Source organism: Acanthopagrus latus, chromosome 22 (genome assembly GCF_904848185.1).
Source record: "Acanthopagrus latus isolate v.2019 chromosome 22, fAcaLat1.1, whole genome shotgun sequence".
In the NCBI taxonomy this organism is placed as follows: domain Eukaryota; kingdom Metazoa; phylum Chordata; class Actinopteri; order Spariformes; family Sparidae; genus Acanthopagrus; species Acanthopagrus latus.
Genome location: NC_051060.1, coordinates 15,196,753 through 15,215,038, shown reverse-complemented (window position 1 = coordinate 15,215,038; position 18,286 = coordinate 15,196,753). Strand labels below are relative to the sequence as shown.

Here is an 18,286-nt window from a genome sequence, read left to right as displayed (position 1 = left end):
TGTGTGTAATTTTGACTGTAAAAATTGTCCGACTCAGATTTAGGCTTGTTTTCAAAGTCAATCATTGAAGTCCACTCAGAGTAAGTCGCTACAGACCCTATTCACATGGCCACCACTGTCCTCTGACATCGCCTTCAGGACAGGAGGCTCAAATGGTGGTATAATGCTAAGGTGCTATGCTACAGGTTGTAGATTGTATAAACAGGCTTCTGACAAATTATTTGCATTTCATCAACAACTGAAAAGATGATGGATGGTGTAAATCTGGAGGGCTGCATTTCATGGTAAAACGACACATTTGGTAACCCACTAGCTAACATCAAGGTTCGACCACTTCCTAGCTAACATTTGCGTTTGTTTTTATCCAGTGTGTTTCGCCTCAAGGCTTAATAAATGCCTCCAAGATGTGTGTTAGTATTTTTGAATTATTTTGACGCTCTTCCTATCGTTTTGTGTAACATGTATCTGCAAGTAGTTTTCAGCCCAGAACGGTTTTGGCTTCCAAGTGCCGCGCCACATGACCGCCTGCCCTCGCACACACTCCGTTTTTAGCTAGGAAGTGGCTGGATGCTAATGTTGGTTACGGAGGTTAACGGGTTATCAAATATATTGTTTGACTACGATATATGGCCCGATGTCCCTCCACACTTTACATTATCACAACTTTCAACCACAACACTTGAGCTTCCAGAACTGAATACAATGTCAGGGGAAAAAATGGCCATCCCGTGAACGCAGCTATAGCATGGCAATACTGAGCATTGCTGCTTGTTCAGTACACTCATGAGAAATGTGTTCATGTTTCACATAATTCCAGCTCAGTAGACTTGATCCAACAGGTCTACGACTTAGTAAAAAACCTGAAATGTATCAGCTGATCAGGCATGTGGGAAAATAAACCATAAAATCCAAACAGAAACAAAATATTTACACTGTATTTCAAACCAAATTCTATGCTTTAAGTAGTTGCCATCATTGCTCCAGTGATTTGTTATAACATTACCTTACAATACATAATATAAACACATTTAATCATTACATAAATATATTTAATCAGACAGTCTAATCACGAGTAGGTGACACAAATCTGTTAAAATGTTTATTCTATTTTGGTCTCATAGATTTTAAAGTATTTTCACATGAAAACTTAATCTCCACTCCATGTTAAAAATATCCTTTTTTTTATTTAATGTGAATACTTTTAATAGTTTTATATCATCCCCTATGTACAAGAGAGTGTAGTCCGTCAGATTCTGTTCTTAAGACAACTCACCGGTTGTATAATGCACAACCCAACATGTTAGAAAAAAAAAATACATCAAGTGAATCAGATCTAACTTTTTATACAGACGAGAAGACAACAGAGCAGACAGTTCTCAGAGTCTGATATAGTACCATTATACGTTTTTTTTCTGAAAATACTGTATCGTCAGTCCTTGAAAACGTGTGAGAGAACCAAAAAAGTCCACCTCTAATTGACACACCAAGTAAGAACTGTAATATGGCACATTATTTCAGAGAGAATATGGCAGACAGACGACAGCTTATGACACCAATATGAGAATAGATAACATTTGCTTATCTCGTTATCTCTGCATCCTTTTTTTTTACATGTTAGTCTAAAGAACGGCCTGATACACACACATGATTTTTCTGTAAAAAATGTTAAGGAACAACTTCAGTAATACTGAACCGACAAGGAAACTGAGGAGAGAGTAGACCAGGGTGACAGAAATCAACAGGCTACGGGTTGTGTTTTTCAACTTTCAGTTTAGTCGCACCACTTCTTGCGCCATGGTTCAGTCCAGGACTTCAGTGGCAGCAGGGTTCAGGTGTGGAGGGCTGGGTGGAGTTCATACACAATCGGGGAAATGCAACACACACAAAGAACATACCAATAAAACTAGGCTTCTATTCTGGCTTAAGGACAGAGAAGAGGAACTTGGATGTGTAGGTCGAACGGGCATCAGTGCAGAGAGGAGAAGATCCTGGGGCTTTGAAGATTCAAAAAAGAAAAAAAAATACATATCCCTCCGAGAGGCTGCAGTAGAAGGCTGAGAAACACGACCTGGGTGAAAGGGTTTTGGAGCTGGCCGAAGGCAGGGCGAATGGCAAAATTACAAATGAACTGAGTGTTAGCAGCAGCCCGACTTGCTTTCAGCGGCCACAGTCTCCTGGTCCAGTTTGATCCGGTCTCCATTGCTCTCCTCGTACGGCAAACCTTTGTCGTTGGCCAAGATGCTCTCTACCAGGAAGCGTGCCGCCTCGTCCACGTTGATGTTGTCCTGGGAAAGAGAAGAAAGTACATCACACTTGTGATACTTATTGTACATTTACACATGTCCTTTTTCTCCTCAAAGGACTGAACCAATAAGCTCAATCAATGATGTCAATTTCCTCTCTTAGCTTTAATGCTTCGACTCAGAGTTTTGGACGTCCACTGAAACACTTTATATGACGCCTTTTTAGAAGCAGCAGCTGGGAGACAGAGGTGGTTATTGGAAAGCCAGCCTGAGGCAAGCAGAGACGAGGTAAAACCCGCCATTTACCTTTTGTCCTTCACACCGTGGCCAAAAGCTGTCATCCCATGGGTTGAAGAGCTAATGAATATTAATGGAATTTCTTCACACTACAGTGACAAGGATGTTTACCACACATCAAAAATAGAGCTTAGGTGCATTTAAAAGCAAAAATGGGGGTTTTATTGGAAATTACTTGTTCAACAGAAAATGTCTAGGTTGCAAAAGTCAAGAGCTACATTACCACTGACATTCTAATGGCTTGGTATTTAAGAAAATATTTAAAAATCTGTCAAAAAGCAGCCAAGTATTCTATTCACACATACAAATGTACTGCCATAATCTGAGTTTTCATGATTAATCCAAAGTGCATGTGACGGCAATCAGATGAGCTATTATGAGTCCCATCTCCCCAACCTTTAAACGCTTGTGTTTCTTTTTTCCATTGAGTGTGGGGCCAGAGCAAATCACCAAAGCGACCAAACATCACAAAGAAACAATGCCGTCTCATCGTGATCGAGTCTCAACTTTTGGGAAGCACAAACTGCAGCGCAATGTGTCGACATAGAAACAGAAAGCAAAGTCACCGACAACACGTTGGTCGAGTTAAATACCAGCGTGACAGGCACACAAGACAAAAGCTCTCACGGAAAGGGAATATACAAGAAGGCTTTCAATACACACCCACCCACCCACACACACACACACACACACACACACACACACACACACACACACACACACACTTCACATGACACAGCACGTGACCCAGCTGCACGGCCTAAGGTTATTTAGAATGAATCAATAAAGTTTACTCTGGCCGCCAAACCTAGAGGCTTGTCTTTTCGCTTATTGACATATAAAAACGCTCTCAAAAGCACGTCAAGAACAGAAAGAAAGGCAGTGGGAAAAGGAGACGAGGGAGACAGCTCATAGTTAAGGAATGAACATGTGACTTTCTGTCATTAAAGCACTTGTCAAGACAGAAACTACAAAGCATGATCCGAAACCATGAGCTAGCACATGCAGACGACTGGCAGCTCTTTATGTGCGTCGGTCCCATGCTCTCACACCAGTTACCTGCTGATCAGTCAGTTTTCACTTCTTCAGACACAACAAGCCTCGCAACACCGGCTGTGGGAAGCAGGTAGATTTACCGAGGCACTGAACAATTTTGTGGCACTCATAGTTGAATAGTGGCTTTTTACTTAGTTCCACTTCACTGTATGTCAGGGGGAAATAATGTACTTGTGTTTCACGGCTCAGACATTTTTCAGGTCACAAACAAATCAGTTGAAAGTGAAACATTTTACAGATTAAACTAAACAAAGTACAAACTACAACATTAAAGCACTGCTTCGAATCAGGAATGACGATCCCAAAATATAACAACATCGATACCATTTTACGTTTGATACTACGCAGGACTTGTCGGTGTCTGTAAATACACATGTCAAAAGTTATTTGTTGAGTTCCCAGGACATCAGAAAACGCAACCTTGAGTTGGCCACCAAACCAGCCTCGCCTAGTTTGATCTTAGTTTTATTTTTATTCTCACCTTTGATTCTGTGACTTTGTGACATCATGCTATGTCACCATGTCACACCTTTACATAATTTCAGCCTAGTGGCTAGTTTGGCATTTAACAACTGATTTAAGACAGCTGCTCTGTTGTTGTAAGCGGTGCTGGGTTAGGCCTGTGTGAGCCGACCAATCAGAGCAGAGGGGGGACCCTTAAAGAGACAGGCGCTAAAAAAAACTGACGCGTTTTTTTTTAACATTAAACACACAAATTCAGTGAAACCAAACCTCTAACAAAGTTGAGGAAAAAAAACACAACAGAACATTATCTCACGAGCCCTGCCCCTCTAATCCTCACAGCTCTGGGCTGTGACATCAATCAACATCACGTGATACCCTTATCACACCAGCTGTCTGACACGTCTTTCCACTGGCTGGAGAGATAAACATCCGAAGATGTTATGCATGAATGGCCACGACAGCAGGATTCGGAAAGAACTTGATTGTCACAAATTTCCTTATTATCATTAGTTAAAGACTTGAGAAACATCAGTGCTCTCATTGTCATCCCTTTATCTTTACAAACTGCCGTACTTGAAACTGAATCTTGGATCAAAAGTGTTAATGTGAACAACTGTTGAGCGAGTACGCAAGTGTTTCAGCCCAAAAAAAAAAAAAAAAAAATGGTACATGCAACTATTTCACAATCCCCACAGTGTAACCAGTGTGATTACGCCATTCAGAAGGGACCATGCTTCCCCGCAGGACTTCCTGTCTGCAGTGAGCAGTGAAGAAGCCATTCAGTCAAAAGGGCTAAACGTCTTCACAAAAAAGTCTGGCTGCTGCTCTTATTTTGACTCGGCCAATGCGGGCATTTCAAAAGCCCATATCACAGTGAATTTGCCACGAGCGTGAGTCACGTTTCATGCATTAAATAAGATTTGGAGCCAATACTAGTCATGTTTGGACCATGACTTTGGGAGCTTTAAATGGAAATATGTATCCCCCCCTAGATGCAACATATCTCAGCCAGCATTAATATGCGCGCTAACGTTGGTAATTTCATGCTGCTCGATGCTAGTTTTTCAGTTTCGCCAGAAATAAAACATAAGACAGTGGAAAATATTGAAAAAAAAAGAAGCGTGTCAAACATATAGATAGGAAGGTGTGTAAAAAGCGCACGGATCAATTCTATGCATACTCTATGTGCGACTAAGAGCTTCTCCATCTAACATTCGGACCTCTCACCTTAGCCGAGGTTTCAAACCAGCCTAGAAAGCCGGTCTCTTTGCAGAAATTGTCCATTAGGGCTGTGTTGTTGGAGCTGTCTTTCTTCTGGTCGCACTTATTGGCGAGCAGCACCGAGGGGATGGGGTTGCCATTGGCCAGCTTCACCTTGCTGTCCAGGTCGTGCTTCCACTTGGACACCGCCTCGAACGTGGAGCCCCTCGTCACGTCGAACACCACGAAGGCCCCCACGGCCTCTTTGTAGTACACCCGCGTCATGTTCCCAAATCGCTCCTGACCTAGGGGATGGGGAAAAAGAATTCAGTGGGATATTTGAATTATCAACAAAGCAGCTAATAGCTGGGATGTAGTGAGTCCTTCAAAAGCAGATGTGATTGAACATCAACAGTCTCTCAAGGATAAAACCAAATGTCTTGCCCCAATCGCTGTCGCAGTAAATGGTGATACATTGATTCTTTTAACAATTTTCCCACTGTAAATGTGGTCAAAAAATGGCCAATGAGAAGGATGTTCTGAGTTTCTTATTCAGTATTATTCAGACAGTAATTGGCCAATAATAAGCCCATTCTTTTAAGTCATTCTCTGAGAAGATCTGAAGTAATTTTTCACAAAATCAAGGGGATTTACCAGCAGGATATGGGCGTCACTGTCAGCATGGGAGGGCTTCTTCTTTAACACAGCTCTACCACTTGTAGGGTTTGTTTTATACTTCTCTTAAAAGGGTGGACATATTGTGTTCATTTTCAAGTTAATTTTCTCAGGAGCAGTGTTTCCAGTGGGAGAGAGGAGCTACTGTTGGTGGACTTTGGCCTTTTTATGCTCCCTACAGTGTTACAAAGGTTACTGTGCATGTAAAGCAGTTGCGCCAAGTTAAAAAGTCCCCCTTTAAAAAAAAAGGTAGCAGCAATTCTGGAAAAAAACAGTTGTTTGTTGAGCTTCATATCCAGGTTGTTAAATACTATCGCTTTTGAGTTGGAACATTGGGTCAGGCACCGCGTTTAAATCGACTGACTGGAATCACATCACACCAACCAGCCAGAGAACAGATTATTTTGTAGTTTCTTAGATGCCAGCGCCTGATTGGAAAATGACTGCAGACAGCTCTAACATTCGTTAACTGTAACAAAAATTAAATTTTCAGTTAGCACAATCAAAATTAAACCCAAAAGAGGAAACAGACGAGAAGTAATTCCTTCGAGTCTGCCCACTTCACCTTAGCGCAAGTGTGCAGTGAGGCGTGCAGCACAGTACCTCATTGGTGGTGGTGGTGGTGGGTGGGGGGAAGTGAATCTACACTCAGCAGCTCAACTGGAGAAAAGCATCTCTGGTAACACTCGACTGACGTCACACTTTCAAGTATACTTCTCCAATTAGTCCCTTGATTTCCGCTTCAAATCGCTTAATTTGCATTTGTAATTCATGAAGGAGTGTGGCCCTTCACAATTATCTTCAGCATTAAACCTCCCTGTGCTGTTGTGCAGCTCCTGTGGTACAGTGACTTATGTTTTTGTTTTGTTTTGTTTTTTTGTTTTTTTACAGTTTTCTCAGAAACAAAAGCCCTAAATTTTAACAATAAGGGTTGGCCATTTTCTGTTCCTTTCTCAGGCTCTGTTAAGACTGCAGTCGATGAGAATTGCTTCCATTTGCGTATCCAAACATCACCAGCCTATCAGCACTTGCGTCACTCTGGACTTTTTGCTTTCTAGACTCACTGAAGTCAATCTGTGTACAATCTGGAGGAGCCAAAAAAAAACAGATTTGGGCTGACAGTAAAAGGCCATGTTGTCAAGAAGTCCTGTGAAAAGGCCAAAAGCAACAACGTGGTAACCCATCTCTCTGTCTCTGTCTCTGTCTCTCTCTCTCTCTCAATACCTCCAAACTTCCCCAGCACGTCTTGGAGAAAGATCACGAACATACTTTCAATTTAAAAGGAGATTAACTTGTGTCCTTGAACAGCTGCACGCTGTACTGTCCAGCAACATTCCCATTACATGAAATTAATTCACTGTTGGTTTTGGAATGAGTTCATAACAAGAAAATCCCAGCCCATCGCCAGATTTGTCCTGTAATAACCCCCCTGTGGTATGCATATCAGTCGAAACTAAACTAAAAATGAAACCAAAACATATCAGTTGTTATGTCCCTGTGTGACTTGGCTCTGGAGTTTCCTCTTTTACTGCACGTCAAGACAAGGTTAGGTGTGTCGATGCCGCCTGCAGCTGCGGGAACAGAGCACAAGCATGAGCAGGCAGCAGCCGTGATCATTATCTGTGACTAAGATATTCTGGGTTGCAAGCAAAAAAAAAAGGAAAAGTGTTAATCACTTTTATACCAGGAGCCCAAGGTTAAAACAGCTTCTGTTCTGTGTTCACAGAAGTTTGTCCAGATACAATAAAAAGCACTTTTACTTTAAAAGTTGGATGGAGCCGCAGGGGTTGGTCTGACTTTCGTTTGGGAGCAGCAATGGTTTTTTTTCCCTTCATATCAGGGTTGTGATAGTAAAACTAAAAATGAAAGTAAAACAAAACAAAAAAGACTCAACCCTTCAGGGAAAAAAGTTAAAAACTTCACTAAGATGCAATTGCCTGGTTAAGAGGCTGATAAAAAGACAATGTAATATAGAATTGTAATATTTCTGCAGAATGTTACGCTGTCACAGGTAAGTTGATCTTTGACCTTGTAAATGAAAAATGTCATCCAATTTTACGATTGTGTTTGTGCTCATGACATGAATTGTGAAGTGGTGGCCAAAAATGTGAGAGTTTTGTGAGTTCACAGTGACCTTTGACTAACGAAAAATCTAATCAGTCCTTTCCTCCAGTCCAAGTAGACGTTTGTGCCAAATCTGAGGAAATTCCCTCAAGGCATTCTTGAGATACTGCCGCATTCACAAGAGTGGGACAAGCGCCAGACGGAGGCACGGACAGACAGCCTGACAAAACAGTGCGTAAGGTCGCACAATGAAATTAAAGTTGTGGCCCCTTCAAGCTGCACATAAACATATTTGAGTATGAAGCATTTAGTTGCACATTTTTATTTTTATGTAGCTACAAATGTCCTGTAGACGAAACTGAAAAATTATAACACCAGTCTAAAACTCATGACCTTGCCTCATATAAAAACACACAGTATGGATCCTGTTGCAGATGCCACATCATACTGTATACTGTGACTCACCATCCTAAACCTGAGCAGCAAAAAAAAAAAAAAAAAACCTACATTGAGGAGGAACAGCTTACTCTGTAGATAAAGACTCATAATGAAAAAATAACAGTTCTTAGATTCAGGCGATTTCACACCAATGAATGCATAATTATGAATATTACAATCTATTTCTCCTGATAGATCCCTCTAAATCCTACAAACTGGAACCTTCAAACACACCTGCTCATTCAACTTCTTTTTTTAAATTCAGCCTCTGCTATTACATCAGGTTTCCCGTACTTTGACGGATTTGGCACATCTTTGCCACGCCGCTCCAATTTCAGAAAGCCTACAGGGGCAAGTGTAATTGTACAGTGTATCAGACGGGAAACCGGCCACCACTAGAGCCGAGTTACAATATAGAAAATGAACTGAGGAAAAAGGATGGAGGAAGTGTGAGCACAGCTTCTCTCTGCATACTTTCGCTATACTGTGGGTACTTACCCAACCACGCCAGGAACTGGAGTGGTGCGGTGCGGGTGTGAGCTAGAGAGCGAATACACTGTGGGGCCCACAGGCCCGACAGTAATTGCTCATAATTGAGAGTCTAATTTTAGCTGATGTAACCCCAGGTGAATTCACCAGAGACACGACACAGTGGGATAAAGAGCCGATGGACTGAAATAAGGCTTTTCGTTTTTTTATCCAGGCCTTGCAGAACTCACCCGTCCAATGCCAGTGTCTGCTTTTTTTTAATTAAACTGCAAGGTCCGACCGAGCCCAACACAACGTTTACCCACAATTGAGACACTGAGCGGCACTGACAACAGAAGCAAGCTGTACAATAGAGGCAGAACCTTCTCAAAGTGCTGCTAAAGGACACAGTTTACCAAGGACAGGCACAATGACTGAAATGTTCATTTCTGCCTGCTCGACCTGGACAAGGAACAGGTTTTGTAAGCACACGCTGACCTGCCCAAACAAAAGCATGCGTATGCAGTCAGTATAATTCATATAACTCATATCTTCTGACTCTTGTTCTGAATAATCAAATTAATATCGAGAATAAGTACGATCATTCATGTGCTCCAGGCACCGAGGACACGAGCGCTGGCGAGGCCTTGACAGCGTGTCATTGTCTACATTCACCGCTTGATTTTCCGACACGTTCTGCTCACTCCTGCTGGGTCGATGTGTGAGCGCACAGCCGGTCGCGGGTGTTAACCTCACTCCTCCCGGGAGAGAAGTGGCTGGAAGGAAAAAGACTTGCCTCGATCAATATAACCGATTGCCGCTGCACACATGGACATCTGACTGTTTTAGGCTGTAATGAGTTATCTGGGTATTGATAAGGGTGCCGTGGTTCACTAACTTTAAATGACAGCAAATCCCCCGATGCCTGACCTTTCGAGTCACATAAGTAAGCACTGATAATCATTCTTCTGCATTTACTGAACTAACTCCTGCTGATGAACAAACACGGCAGGCACGTTCCGCGCAATTCCTGTTTTCTTTGTTGAGTAAAAGCAACTTCTCTCTTTAATGAATGACGCATCATGTTGTTGGTCATTCAAGGGCAAGGCCGTTGATATTCTAGGTTCATGTATCTGATGACAAAGCCCATGGAAAGACAAAAAGCAACATTAATTTCGCACAAAGACAAATTATCTGTGGTTACTCAAACAACAGTGTCCATGTTCACCAAAGTCACCCAAAGTGATGCTGCGTCTTGTAGACCCTATCCACATGGCGACCAATTTCCTCTGACACTCAGGGTGACAAACAGAAACGTCACACTGCTGTGAGTTATAGATTGTGAAAGTCGTCTAAACGTAGAGAATCTGGCAATTTGTTCTCACTTAACCGCCTCTTGGTTGATCGGCAACTGAGAAGATGACAGATAATGCAAGTTCGGAGGGACAGCAGGCCTTATGTCAACCTGTTTGTTTCCGTTTCACGATGGCTAACCTTAACAACCACTTCCCACTGTAGCCAACCTGAACATTTGACGCACGTTACAAGATACGATGAATTAAGTCTAAAATATAAACACACATGTTTGACTCATTGATTTAAACCTGGAAGTGAAAATGTAATGGATGCCATCACAGGGCAATGTTAGCTAGGAAGTGGTTGAATGGTAATATTGGCTGATATCTTAATTATCTAACATGATGTTTAACGTTTTAAAAAAACTGCTAGTTGTCCCTTCAGACTTTCACCGACCGTCATATCTTCAGTCTCTGATCAGATCAGGGCAGGAAGTGTTGAAATTTTCAACTGTCAGATAAATGATCGATATGGAAATTGCAACATAGGATACTGCAGCATTACATCATCCCAGCATTCGAGAAAAATACACGATTGGCTGTGATCCGTTCATCTGCCAGTTTATTTTCTGCATCAATCAAATAATCCATCTTGTGTTTGACCTGTCTGAAGAAAGCGAAAGACCCCTTAAATCACCCAAAGACTAAACAGTCCTCAACTCTAACCCCAAAATCCAAAAACTAGGACCAGCCAATTTATAATTAACAAAACAGTTACACATTAATTTCCTACCTACTGCCAGATTTATGCTTAAATGGTATTTAATGGCCAAACATGGCAAATTCATTGACGCGATCTATATTTTGCTCTGTCTATTTTCAACATATAGATTCCTACCGTTTTGGATGTGCATTTTTGCAAATAATTGGCGGTGATCAGTAATTCTAGTCCAACTATTCCTCTGTCCATCTTCACTCCAGGTTTCTGTTGGCCTCCCTGCTCTAATTAGCGAGCTGGTTGCGTCTCTTTTAAAAGTTTGTCTTTGGGATCACAGCAGAGGTCGGGGGGTCACGGATCTGTGTGGGAAGCTTCTCTATCGATGATCCAGGTCAATAAAAAGGTGCTCTATTAGTAAACATGAATTAAACAGCATTCATACTTTTCTGGCGTGTTTTTCGTTCTTCTTCCATAACTAATTTGGTATGCGCCCTTCTTAATCCTTGAAACATTAACACGTGTCATACGCCGCTTACTCAATCAAGACTGGAGAGGCATGAGCTGTATGAACAATGCCAGTATTTACACACACCGAATGCCACGGAGGAGCATGAGACCACGGGGGGGGAACAAAGACGTGTGCTGCTGCCTCAAACACTCCACATGCCTGCAAACTAGAGAGAACTGCTCCTGGATCAGTTTGTAAGAAAGGGACACGGTGAACTGCTGCGGAATTCCAAAGGCTTTTAAAACAAGGACATTTAAGTTCAGTCCGCCGCGCTGATGACTGCCGGTTGCATTCTGCGCGAACGCGTGAAATCCTCAGAAACGCTGGGGTTATAGAACTACTTGATGAAAGAGCAATGGTTTCGGTTGGAGCCACTGTATCATCTCTGTTGTGTGGGAGAAACAGAAAGAAAAAGAAAAAAGTCTCATCATTATCCATAGCCCTAGCAACCCCAGTTTCCTCTACGGTCGTACATATTGCTATCCTGTGGGCGGGTTACCATAGAAACTGTCCAAGCCAGACACGGCAGTAGCAACAGCAGCAGTCTCCGTCTGTTGTTAGGAGGCAACTGGCTGTGAAACTTCCCCGCACGCCCGCCCAACAGCTGACATAAAAAAAAATAAATAAAAAAAAGACAACACAGGGTGCAGTCACCAAGGTAGTCTTCAGCACGAGTTTTAAAAGAGAGGCCGTGAAAAAAAAAACACATGACCGGCATGTTCAAATTCCACTGTGCAGCATGTGAGAGGTGACTTACTACAGCTTACTACAGCCCTCAGCGCCCAACACAATCTTAACTGCCTCTAATACGCGTTTCACCCTCGTTTCGCCCTCACCATCGACTGAAGGGTTTGCGGCAGCTGATCAATGTAAAGCCTTGGCACAAGGCTGCAGGAATCTAGCTGAGAACGATAACATTTGTTGTAGAAAATTAAGTAGAATTAAGTAAGTTATTACATGTGACGCAGTACAACTAATCATTTACATAGAGTCTTTTGGAATCGCTTTGATAATCCAGAACAGGGGGGGAAATGTTTCAAGGTCTTAATCATTATTGGTAGCGAATGTTACCGTAAATTACTGACAACTATAGGGCTGTGCATTAAAGTCTGGTGACCATTCAGATCATGATATACAGGTTATGATTCAATATTTTGCAATACTGTAAATGTAGAAGATACAGTGTTTCCCACACATACATTTAACTTGAGTATATTTGAGTGATACAGTAGTCCCTGTGATTACAACCCTGATATCTAACTGTCGACAAAATAAACCACTGCCAAAACAAAATTTGCACGTAAACAGTATTTACTCAAAGTGTGTTTACAGGTCTTGGGGAGAAGTATAGCATATGTAGACAAAAAAAGGAGAATGAAGCCTTTTGTTGCACCAGAGGAAGCTGCATGCAATCTGATAAACTGCCTCCAGAGATGTCAGTCAGTGGCTAAGTTGCATTGTGGGTATCATAGGCACCAGGTTTGAATAGGAGGAATAAATGCATGGAATAAAATCGGACGACACCTCTGGTCCCCTGTATGGATTTTGATCTTTTTGTTTTAACGCTCAACCAGTGGGCTGCTTCTTAAAACGTGGTGCCTACATCACCCACAATGCAACTTGGCCCTAACCCCTAACCCTAACTCTATGCCATTGTTTGGAGAATAAATATCACAAAACTTTACAGCAATACTCAAATTTGAAGATATTTTCTTACATCCTTACTAACAAACAACAGTATTGTTAAAGTTCATTCATGTCGGATTTGAATAAAAATTTTTTAAAAAAAAACAAGATAAATGCGTGGAGAAACAACAAATCCAATATGAAAAGTATGTATATGCTACATTTTTTTTAGTCCCCTTATCTTGGAGATTTTATAGTGAAGTCATCATCACAGGAGAGACTGTTCTTTCAGAAGCTCTCACTCACTAAGACACTTTTTATTGAATTCGTCACCTGTCTGTATATTGCGTGTTCTATGCTCACGCTCTGCTCTTTACAGGCATTAACCTCTGCTCCCTCATCATCAGTGGTGCCACCTGCTTGTCACTCTGCGCGCTTGAAAAGGTCTCGGTGTCACCTTTGGTGTGCACCACTCTACTTTCTGAGCTGCGCTGAATTGCTTACCGGCGATTAGGCATTGCTCACTTGCTCCCAAATAGAGCTGAAACAATTAGCAGAAACATCAATTAGATGACTGACTGGAAATTAGAGAGTCAAGTAATCGCTGAAGTTAATTGTTCGAGCAAACGTAACTGGGTTTTGATTTCTCATTTGGGAGGATATGGTGTTTGTCTTAAGTGAGCGCAAATTGAATATTATTAGGTTTTTGATTGTCAGCACGAAGACGTCGTTTTGAGCCTTAAGCGAGCGTGATTGGGAATTTGTCACTTTTTTTCTGTCTATTCATAGACCAAACAATTAACGGATTAGTTGACAATTGATTTAATTCAGCTCTTTTTCCAACATTTTCAGTAATGACCCCGAAAAACACAACCCATGTCTACCTGTACTACCTCGTCACAGGTTATAATATGAACATGGGGTATGAATGGTTCCAATTAAAAGGGATTTTCAGAGGCCTTGAAGGGCTAAAGTATCCAGTGTTTCACTTGGAAAGAAATTCTTGAACTTCTGAAGCTGAAAATGGCTGTGTTTGAGACCAAGAGGTGTTTATCATGGAAAAGTCAATGGTTAACGTACAACTGGGTTCGCCTGATAAGATTGTGAGCCAGCTCTGTGATGGAAACCACTCCATACGTCCTTGTTAACGTGCAGCCCTGCTCCTATGGGGAGACGTCTGATCCTACAAGGTACAAGCTTTTTATACTATATGCCACGGGGGTAATCATCCTGTCCACTGGCTTAGACATATCCAGGAGAGAGTAGCAATTCTGGGTGAGAAGGGGGTGGGAGAAGTTTCACGCCAGCTTCCATGGTGCCCCCATCTTGTACAAGCCTCTGATTACTATCATTCCTCCAAGACTGTAATTATTATTAAAGGTTGGGAAAAAGAGACGAAAGCAACTCTGAAGTTGCTCTTGGTATTGCCAGGATAATTCCTCCTTCTTTTCTGCACGATTAAATGGCTTAATGGCTGGTCTTAATGACTTGGCAAATATACCTCCAGCTTTCACTCTTTCGCCCACATCTCGCTACTTATTTTATCCTCTGGGTGTCCTCGGGCCAGGCTTTGGTGTAGGTGTGAATAAGGAGGTTTGGGTATCTGTCATCTAACCTCAAACTCTCTCTTTCTGGTCAGAGCGCGTGCACGTGGAAGCGTTTCCCTTTCCACCCCCAATATGTGCAAGCGTGCTCACTTGTCTCTATGAATGATATCAGTCTAAGTGTGTGTGTGTGTGTGTGTGTGTGTGTGTGTGTGTGTATGTCAGTGTTTTATTTACCCTCACAGATCTTCTGATCGAGTGCTGTCTGGCTGTGACAGGCAGACGGCCTTCCCTGGCACTCAGTCACAGATGCCCCAGCACACTGAGCTTGTGCTGCCAGGGACCGAGTGACAGCGGGGAACGCGGACAACACTGCCAATCAGTTTCAGACAGAACCCTCCCCTTCCCTCCCTGACACACACACACACACACAACTGTCCTCTCTGTTTCTGTCACCGCTGTAAGCGATGGAAGAAATATAAAAACAGCAGTCTTCTAACCATCTGTCCTGATCTGTCTCAGCATATGAGGTTTGTTTGATTGAGGGAGAGAGAGGACCAGCACAGCCGAGGCAGCGTCCGAACGTATGAATAGAACATATCTAACGGCAGGGCAGTACAGGGATGAGACTTTTTAAAAGGCAGACGTGAAAGAACCTGAATGTGTCCTTTTAATCCGAGCTCATGTTCATACAACGTATATGGCCCACAGTGGCTGACTCCCGAGGCAGAATCTAACCCTTACAGGCACTAAGGCAATAAAACACTTTACCGCGAGGGCCAGTAACCACCAGCCACTTTTGGCCAACACTGTTGGAACAACATGTGCTAGAAACAAACCCTGTTCTCCATGGTCGTCTGAAATCACTTGCACATTGTGGATTTCAAACCATCATGAATATTTTTAGGAAAATCTATTATTGCAAGTTGCAGCACTAGATGCTTTGTAGCTTCCTGAACAATGTAAATAATATATGTACACACAGACAATATATGGCCACACACAAATGCCAACTTCTCGGAGGTACCGTGACTGTTGCTGACTGAACAGGCCACACAATTTGTAAAGGGTCACGATTCAAATGACGCCTTCGCCAAGAGTGTAAGAAAAAGTCGACCATGTGCATGAAATGGAGTCAGTGTTGTTCCTGGAACATCATGATCCATGACTCCATGAACCGTCAATGAGCCTGACCAGTCACATTTTTTGTACGGTCATAGTTTAGTGACTTTGGGATAAAGACCGGGGAAAATGAGCACATGAGAGAAGTTACCTATTCAAACACTTGCTTTACATTGTGAAAGGGTCTAATTGAACCCACAACCATGCCTGCCTGAGCCTAACCATTTACATTCAGGGCATTTAGCAGATACTTTTGCCCAAAGCGACATACACTAATTCATACATACATTCACACACTGATGGCGGTGGCTGCCATGCAAAGTGCCGACCAGCACATCAGGAGCAGTTTGTGGTTCAGTGTCTTTCCAAAGGACACTTTGACATGCAGTCCAGAGGGAATCGAGACCAGTGACCAAAGTGTCTTTGTTGCCTAAATCTATACAGTTATCTTTGTTTCCTCATCCTAGCCAAGCAGTGACAGTAAACTACAATACAACAAAACAAAAGCTAATGAATGAAGCGTAGCGTAAAAATAAGTAGATACGAATATGTTCCAAACAAGGCACGATCCCCCGGTCTTTCTGATTGACACTCCCGTACTTGATCCACTCAGCCACAAACACCTCCCAATGGGATTTTCATCTCTGTTTCGTTCATTGAAGTCAGGCTCCTGGAGCAACTCTAATTATGATGTCCAAGGAGCAACACAGCAACATTAGAGACACCAGGCACACAAACACACAGGCCCTGGAGCCATGTGATCTCACTGCACCCAACATAGAAGTACACCTTGTAAATCAGCCTAATGAGTAGTACAGTATGCGTGACCAAGCAGTTATTTTTTTTTTTTTTACAGACACCAGCGATTAAAGACAAGTCCTGCCGTCTCCACCGCAGCTGATCCGCGCCATCAGCTCGGTCGACACCTTTTCAAAACTTTGTTTGCCTCTTAGTCGTGCACGCTTGCTCCCTCCATCCCTCACCTGTCCCTTTTCCAAGCGCGTGGTTGTCTCCAAGACTGTTTACACCAAGATATTTTCAGTTGCCTGGAGATGACAAACACATTGCATGCGAGAAAGATCTTATTTACCCTGCTTCTGACTTTTTTTTCTCTCTCTCTCTTTTTTTTTTTTGCTTGCACAAGCTGCTGGATCGCTCAGGTTGGTGCCGGCCGGGCGCCAAGTTTACTTGAAGTTTGCTGAAGATCTCTTTTTTTTTTTCTTTTTTTCTTTTTTTTTTGCAGGAATACCAGAGATCAACATTGGGAATATCACAGTCTGAACAAACAGCATTAAATAATAAAAGATGAAGTCACAGAGGGAAGTGTTACAAGACCGATCTGGTGAGCTCTGGTGGTGGAGGGGCGGTGGATGTGGAGGGGGTGGGCGGCGCTCTGGCTCCGTAATAACAACGTGACCTACATTCCTCTGACAATTATGAGATGCAGCGATCATAAAGTGGAAAGAAGACAACGAGCGTGACATGATGGACCGGTCTTTGCTGCTACCTCTGCTGCTGCTCGTAAGGGGGAAAAGCCACCTCAGTCGTGTTCACTGAAAATAGCAGGAGAAAGTAAAAGTAACACAGTAACACTTTAAAAATTAATAAATAAATAAAAGTTACAAACACTGTCCTTACCTGCGATATCCCACAGCTGTAACCGGACCAGCGTCTTGCTATCCCAGTTGATCACCTTGAGGGCGAAGTCGACCCCGATCGTCGCGCGGTAGTGCTGCGAGAAGAGCTGGTGCACGTAGCGCTTGATGATGCTGGTCTTCCCGACGCCCAGCTCCCCGATGACCAGCACTTTGAACAAGTACTCCTTGCACTCAGACACCGAGCCGCCGGCCATGCTTGACAACCGACACCGACGGAACTTTTTTTTTTCTTTTAAACAAAACTTTTTTTTTTTTCTTTTTTTTTTTAGTTGGCTTCTGCTTTCTCGCTCATGAAGGCTTCCTGTGAGGAGCTGCTGCTGCTGCTGCTGCTGCTGACCGGTCAGAGGGGCTGAGAGGACCAGACGCAACAGGGATCACATTCGTCTGCCCCCTTTTTCTAACTCTCCTTCTCCTCCTCCTCCTCCTCCTCCTGATGCCGCTCAACAAAGCAAAGCAACCACCTGATAAGTCACAGGACCCGGAAGTGTGAGAGAAACTTGATATGTGTTCGAGGGTTCCTCGTGCTGCTGCTGCGGCTCCAGTCAGATTTTTAATGTTTAATAACCATTAAAAAAAAAAAAAAAAAATGAAGTTAAATGTGTTCAATTTAGAAAAGTGTGAGGAGGGGATACATGTTAGATTCCCTCATCAGACATATTACAGATGTTTTTGATCTAATATTTATGTCAAAAATAAACAACAACAACAAATATGCTTTGAATAAGTGGGCATTTTGTGTCCGGTGTTAATTTCTGTCCAATAAGTTCTTCTTCTTTTTTTTTTTTTTTTAATACAAGTGGGTCAATGTTAGAGAAGCAAGCCTGGACCAGCAGTATAAATCTGGGTGAAACCTGCCCCCTCCTTCATAACCATCACTGATGTGCCCAAGACCTAAGACCCACAGTGTTT

General features: G+C 42.6%; 1 protein-coding gene across 1 annotated transcript; it reads right to left on the bottom strand.

Annotated features, from left to right (window-relative positions):
* Nucleotides 1–1,086: 1,086 nt before the first annotated feature.
* Nucleotides 1,087–17,929, bottom strand: rab32a (RAB32a, member RAS oncogene family). Its single transcript, XM_037086453.1, has 3 exons — nucleotides 17,358–17,929; nucleotides 5,289–5,566; nucleotides 1,087–2,285 (listed from the first exon to the last, which is right to left on the bottom strand). The coding sequence occupies exons 1-3, from the start codon at nucleotides 17,569–17,571 to the stop codon at nucleotides 2,136–2,138; spliced, it is 642 nt and encodes a 213-aa protein (XP_036942348.1). The 5' UTR covers nucleotides 17,572–17,929; the 3' UTR covers nucleotides 1,087–2,135.
* Between the last annotated feature and the right edge of the window lie 357 nt (nucleotides 17,930–18,286).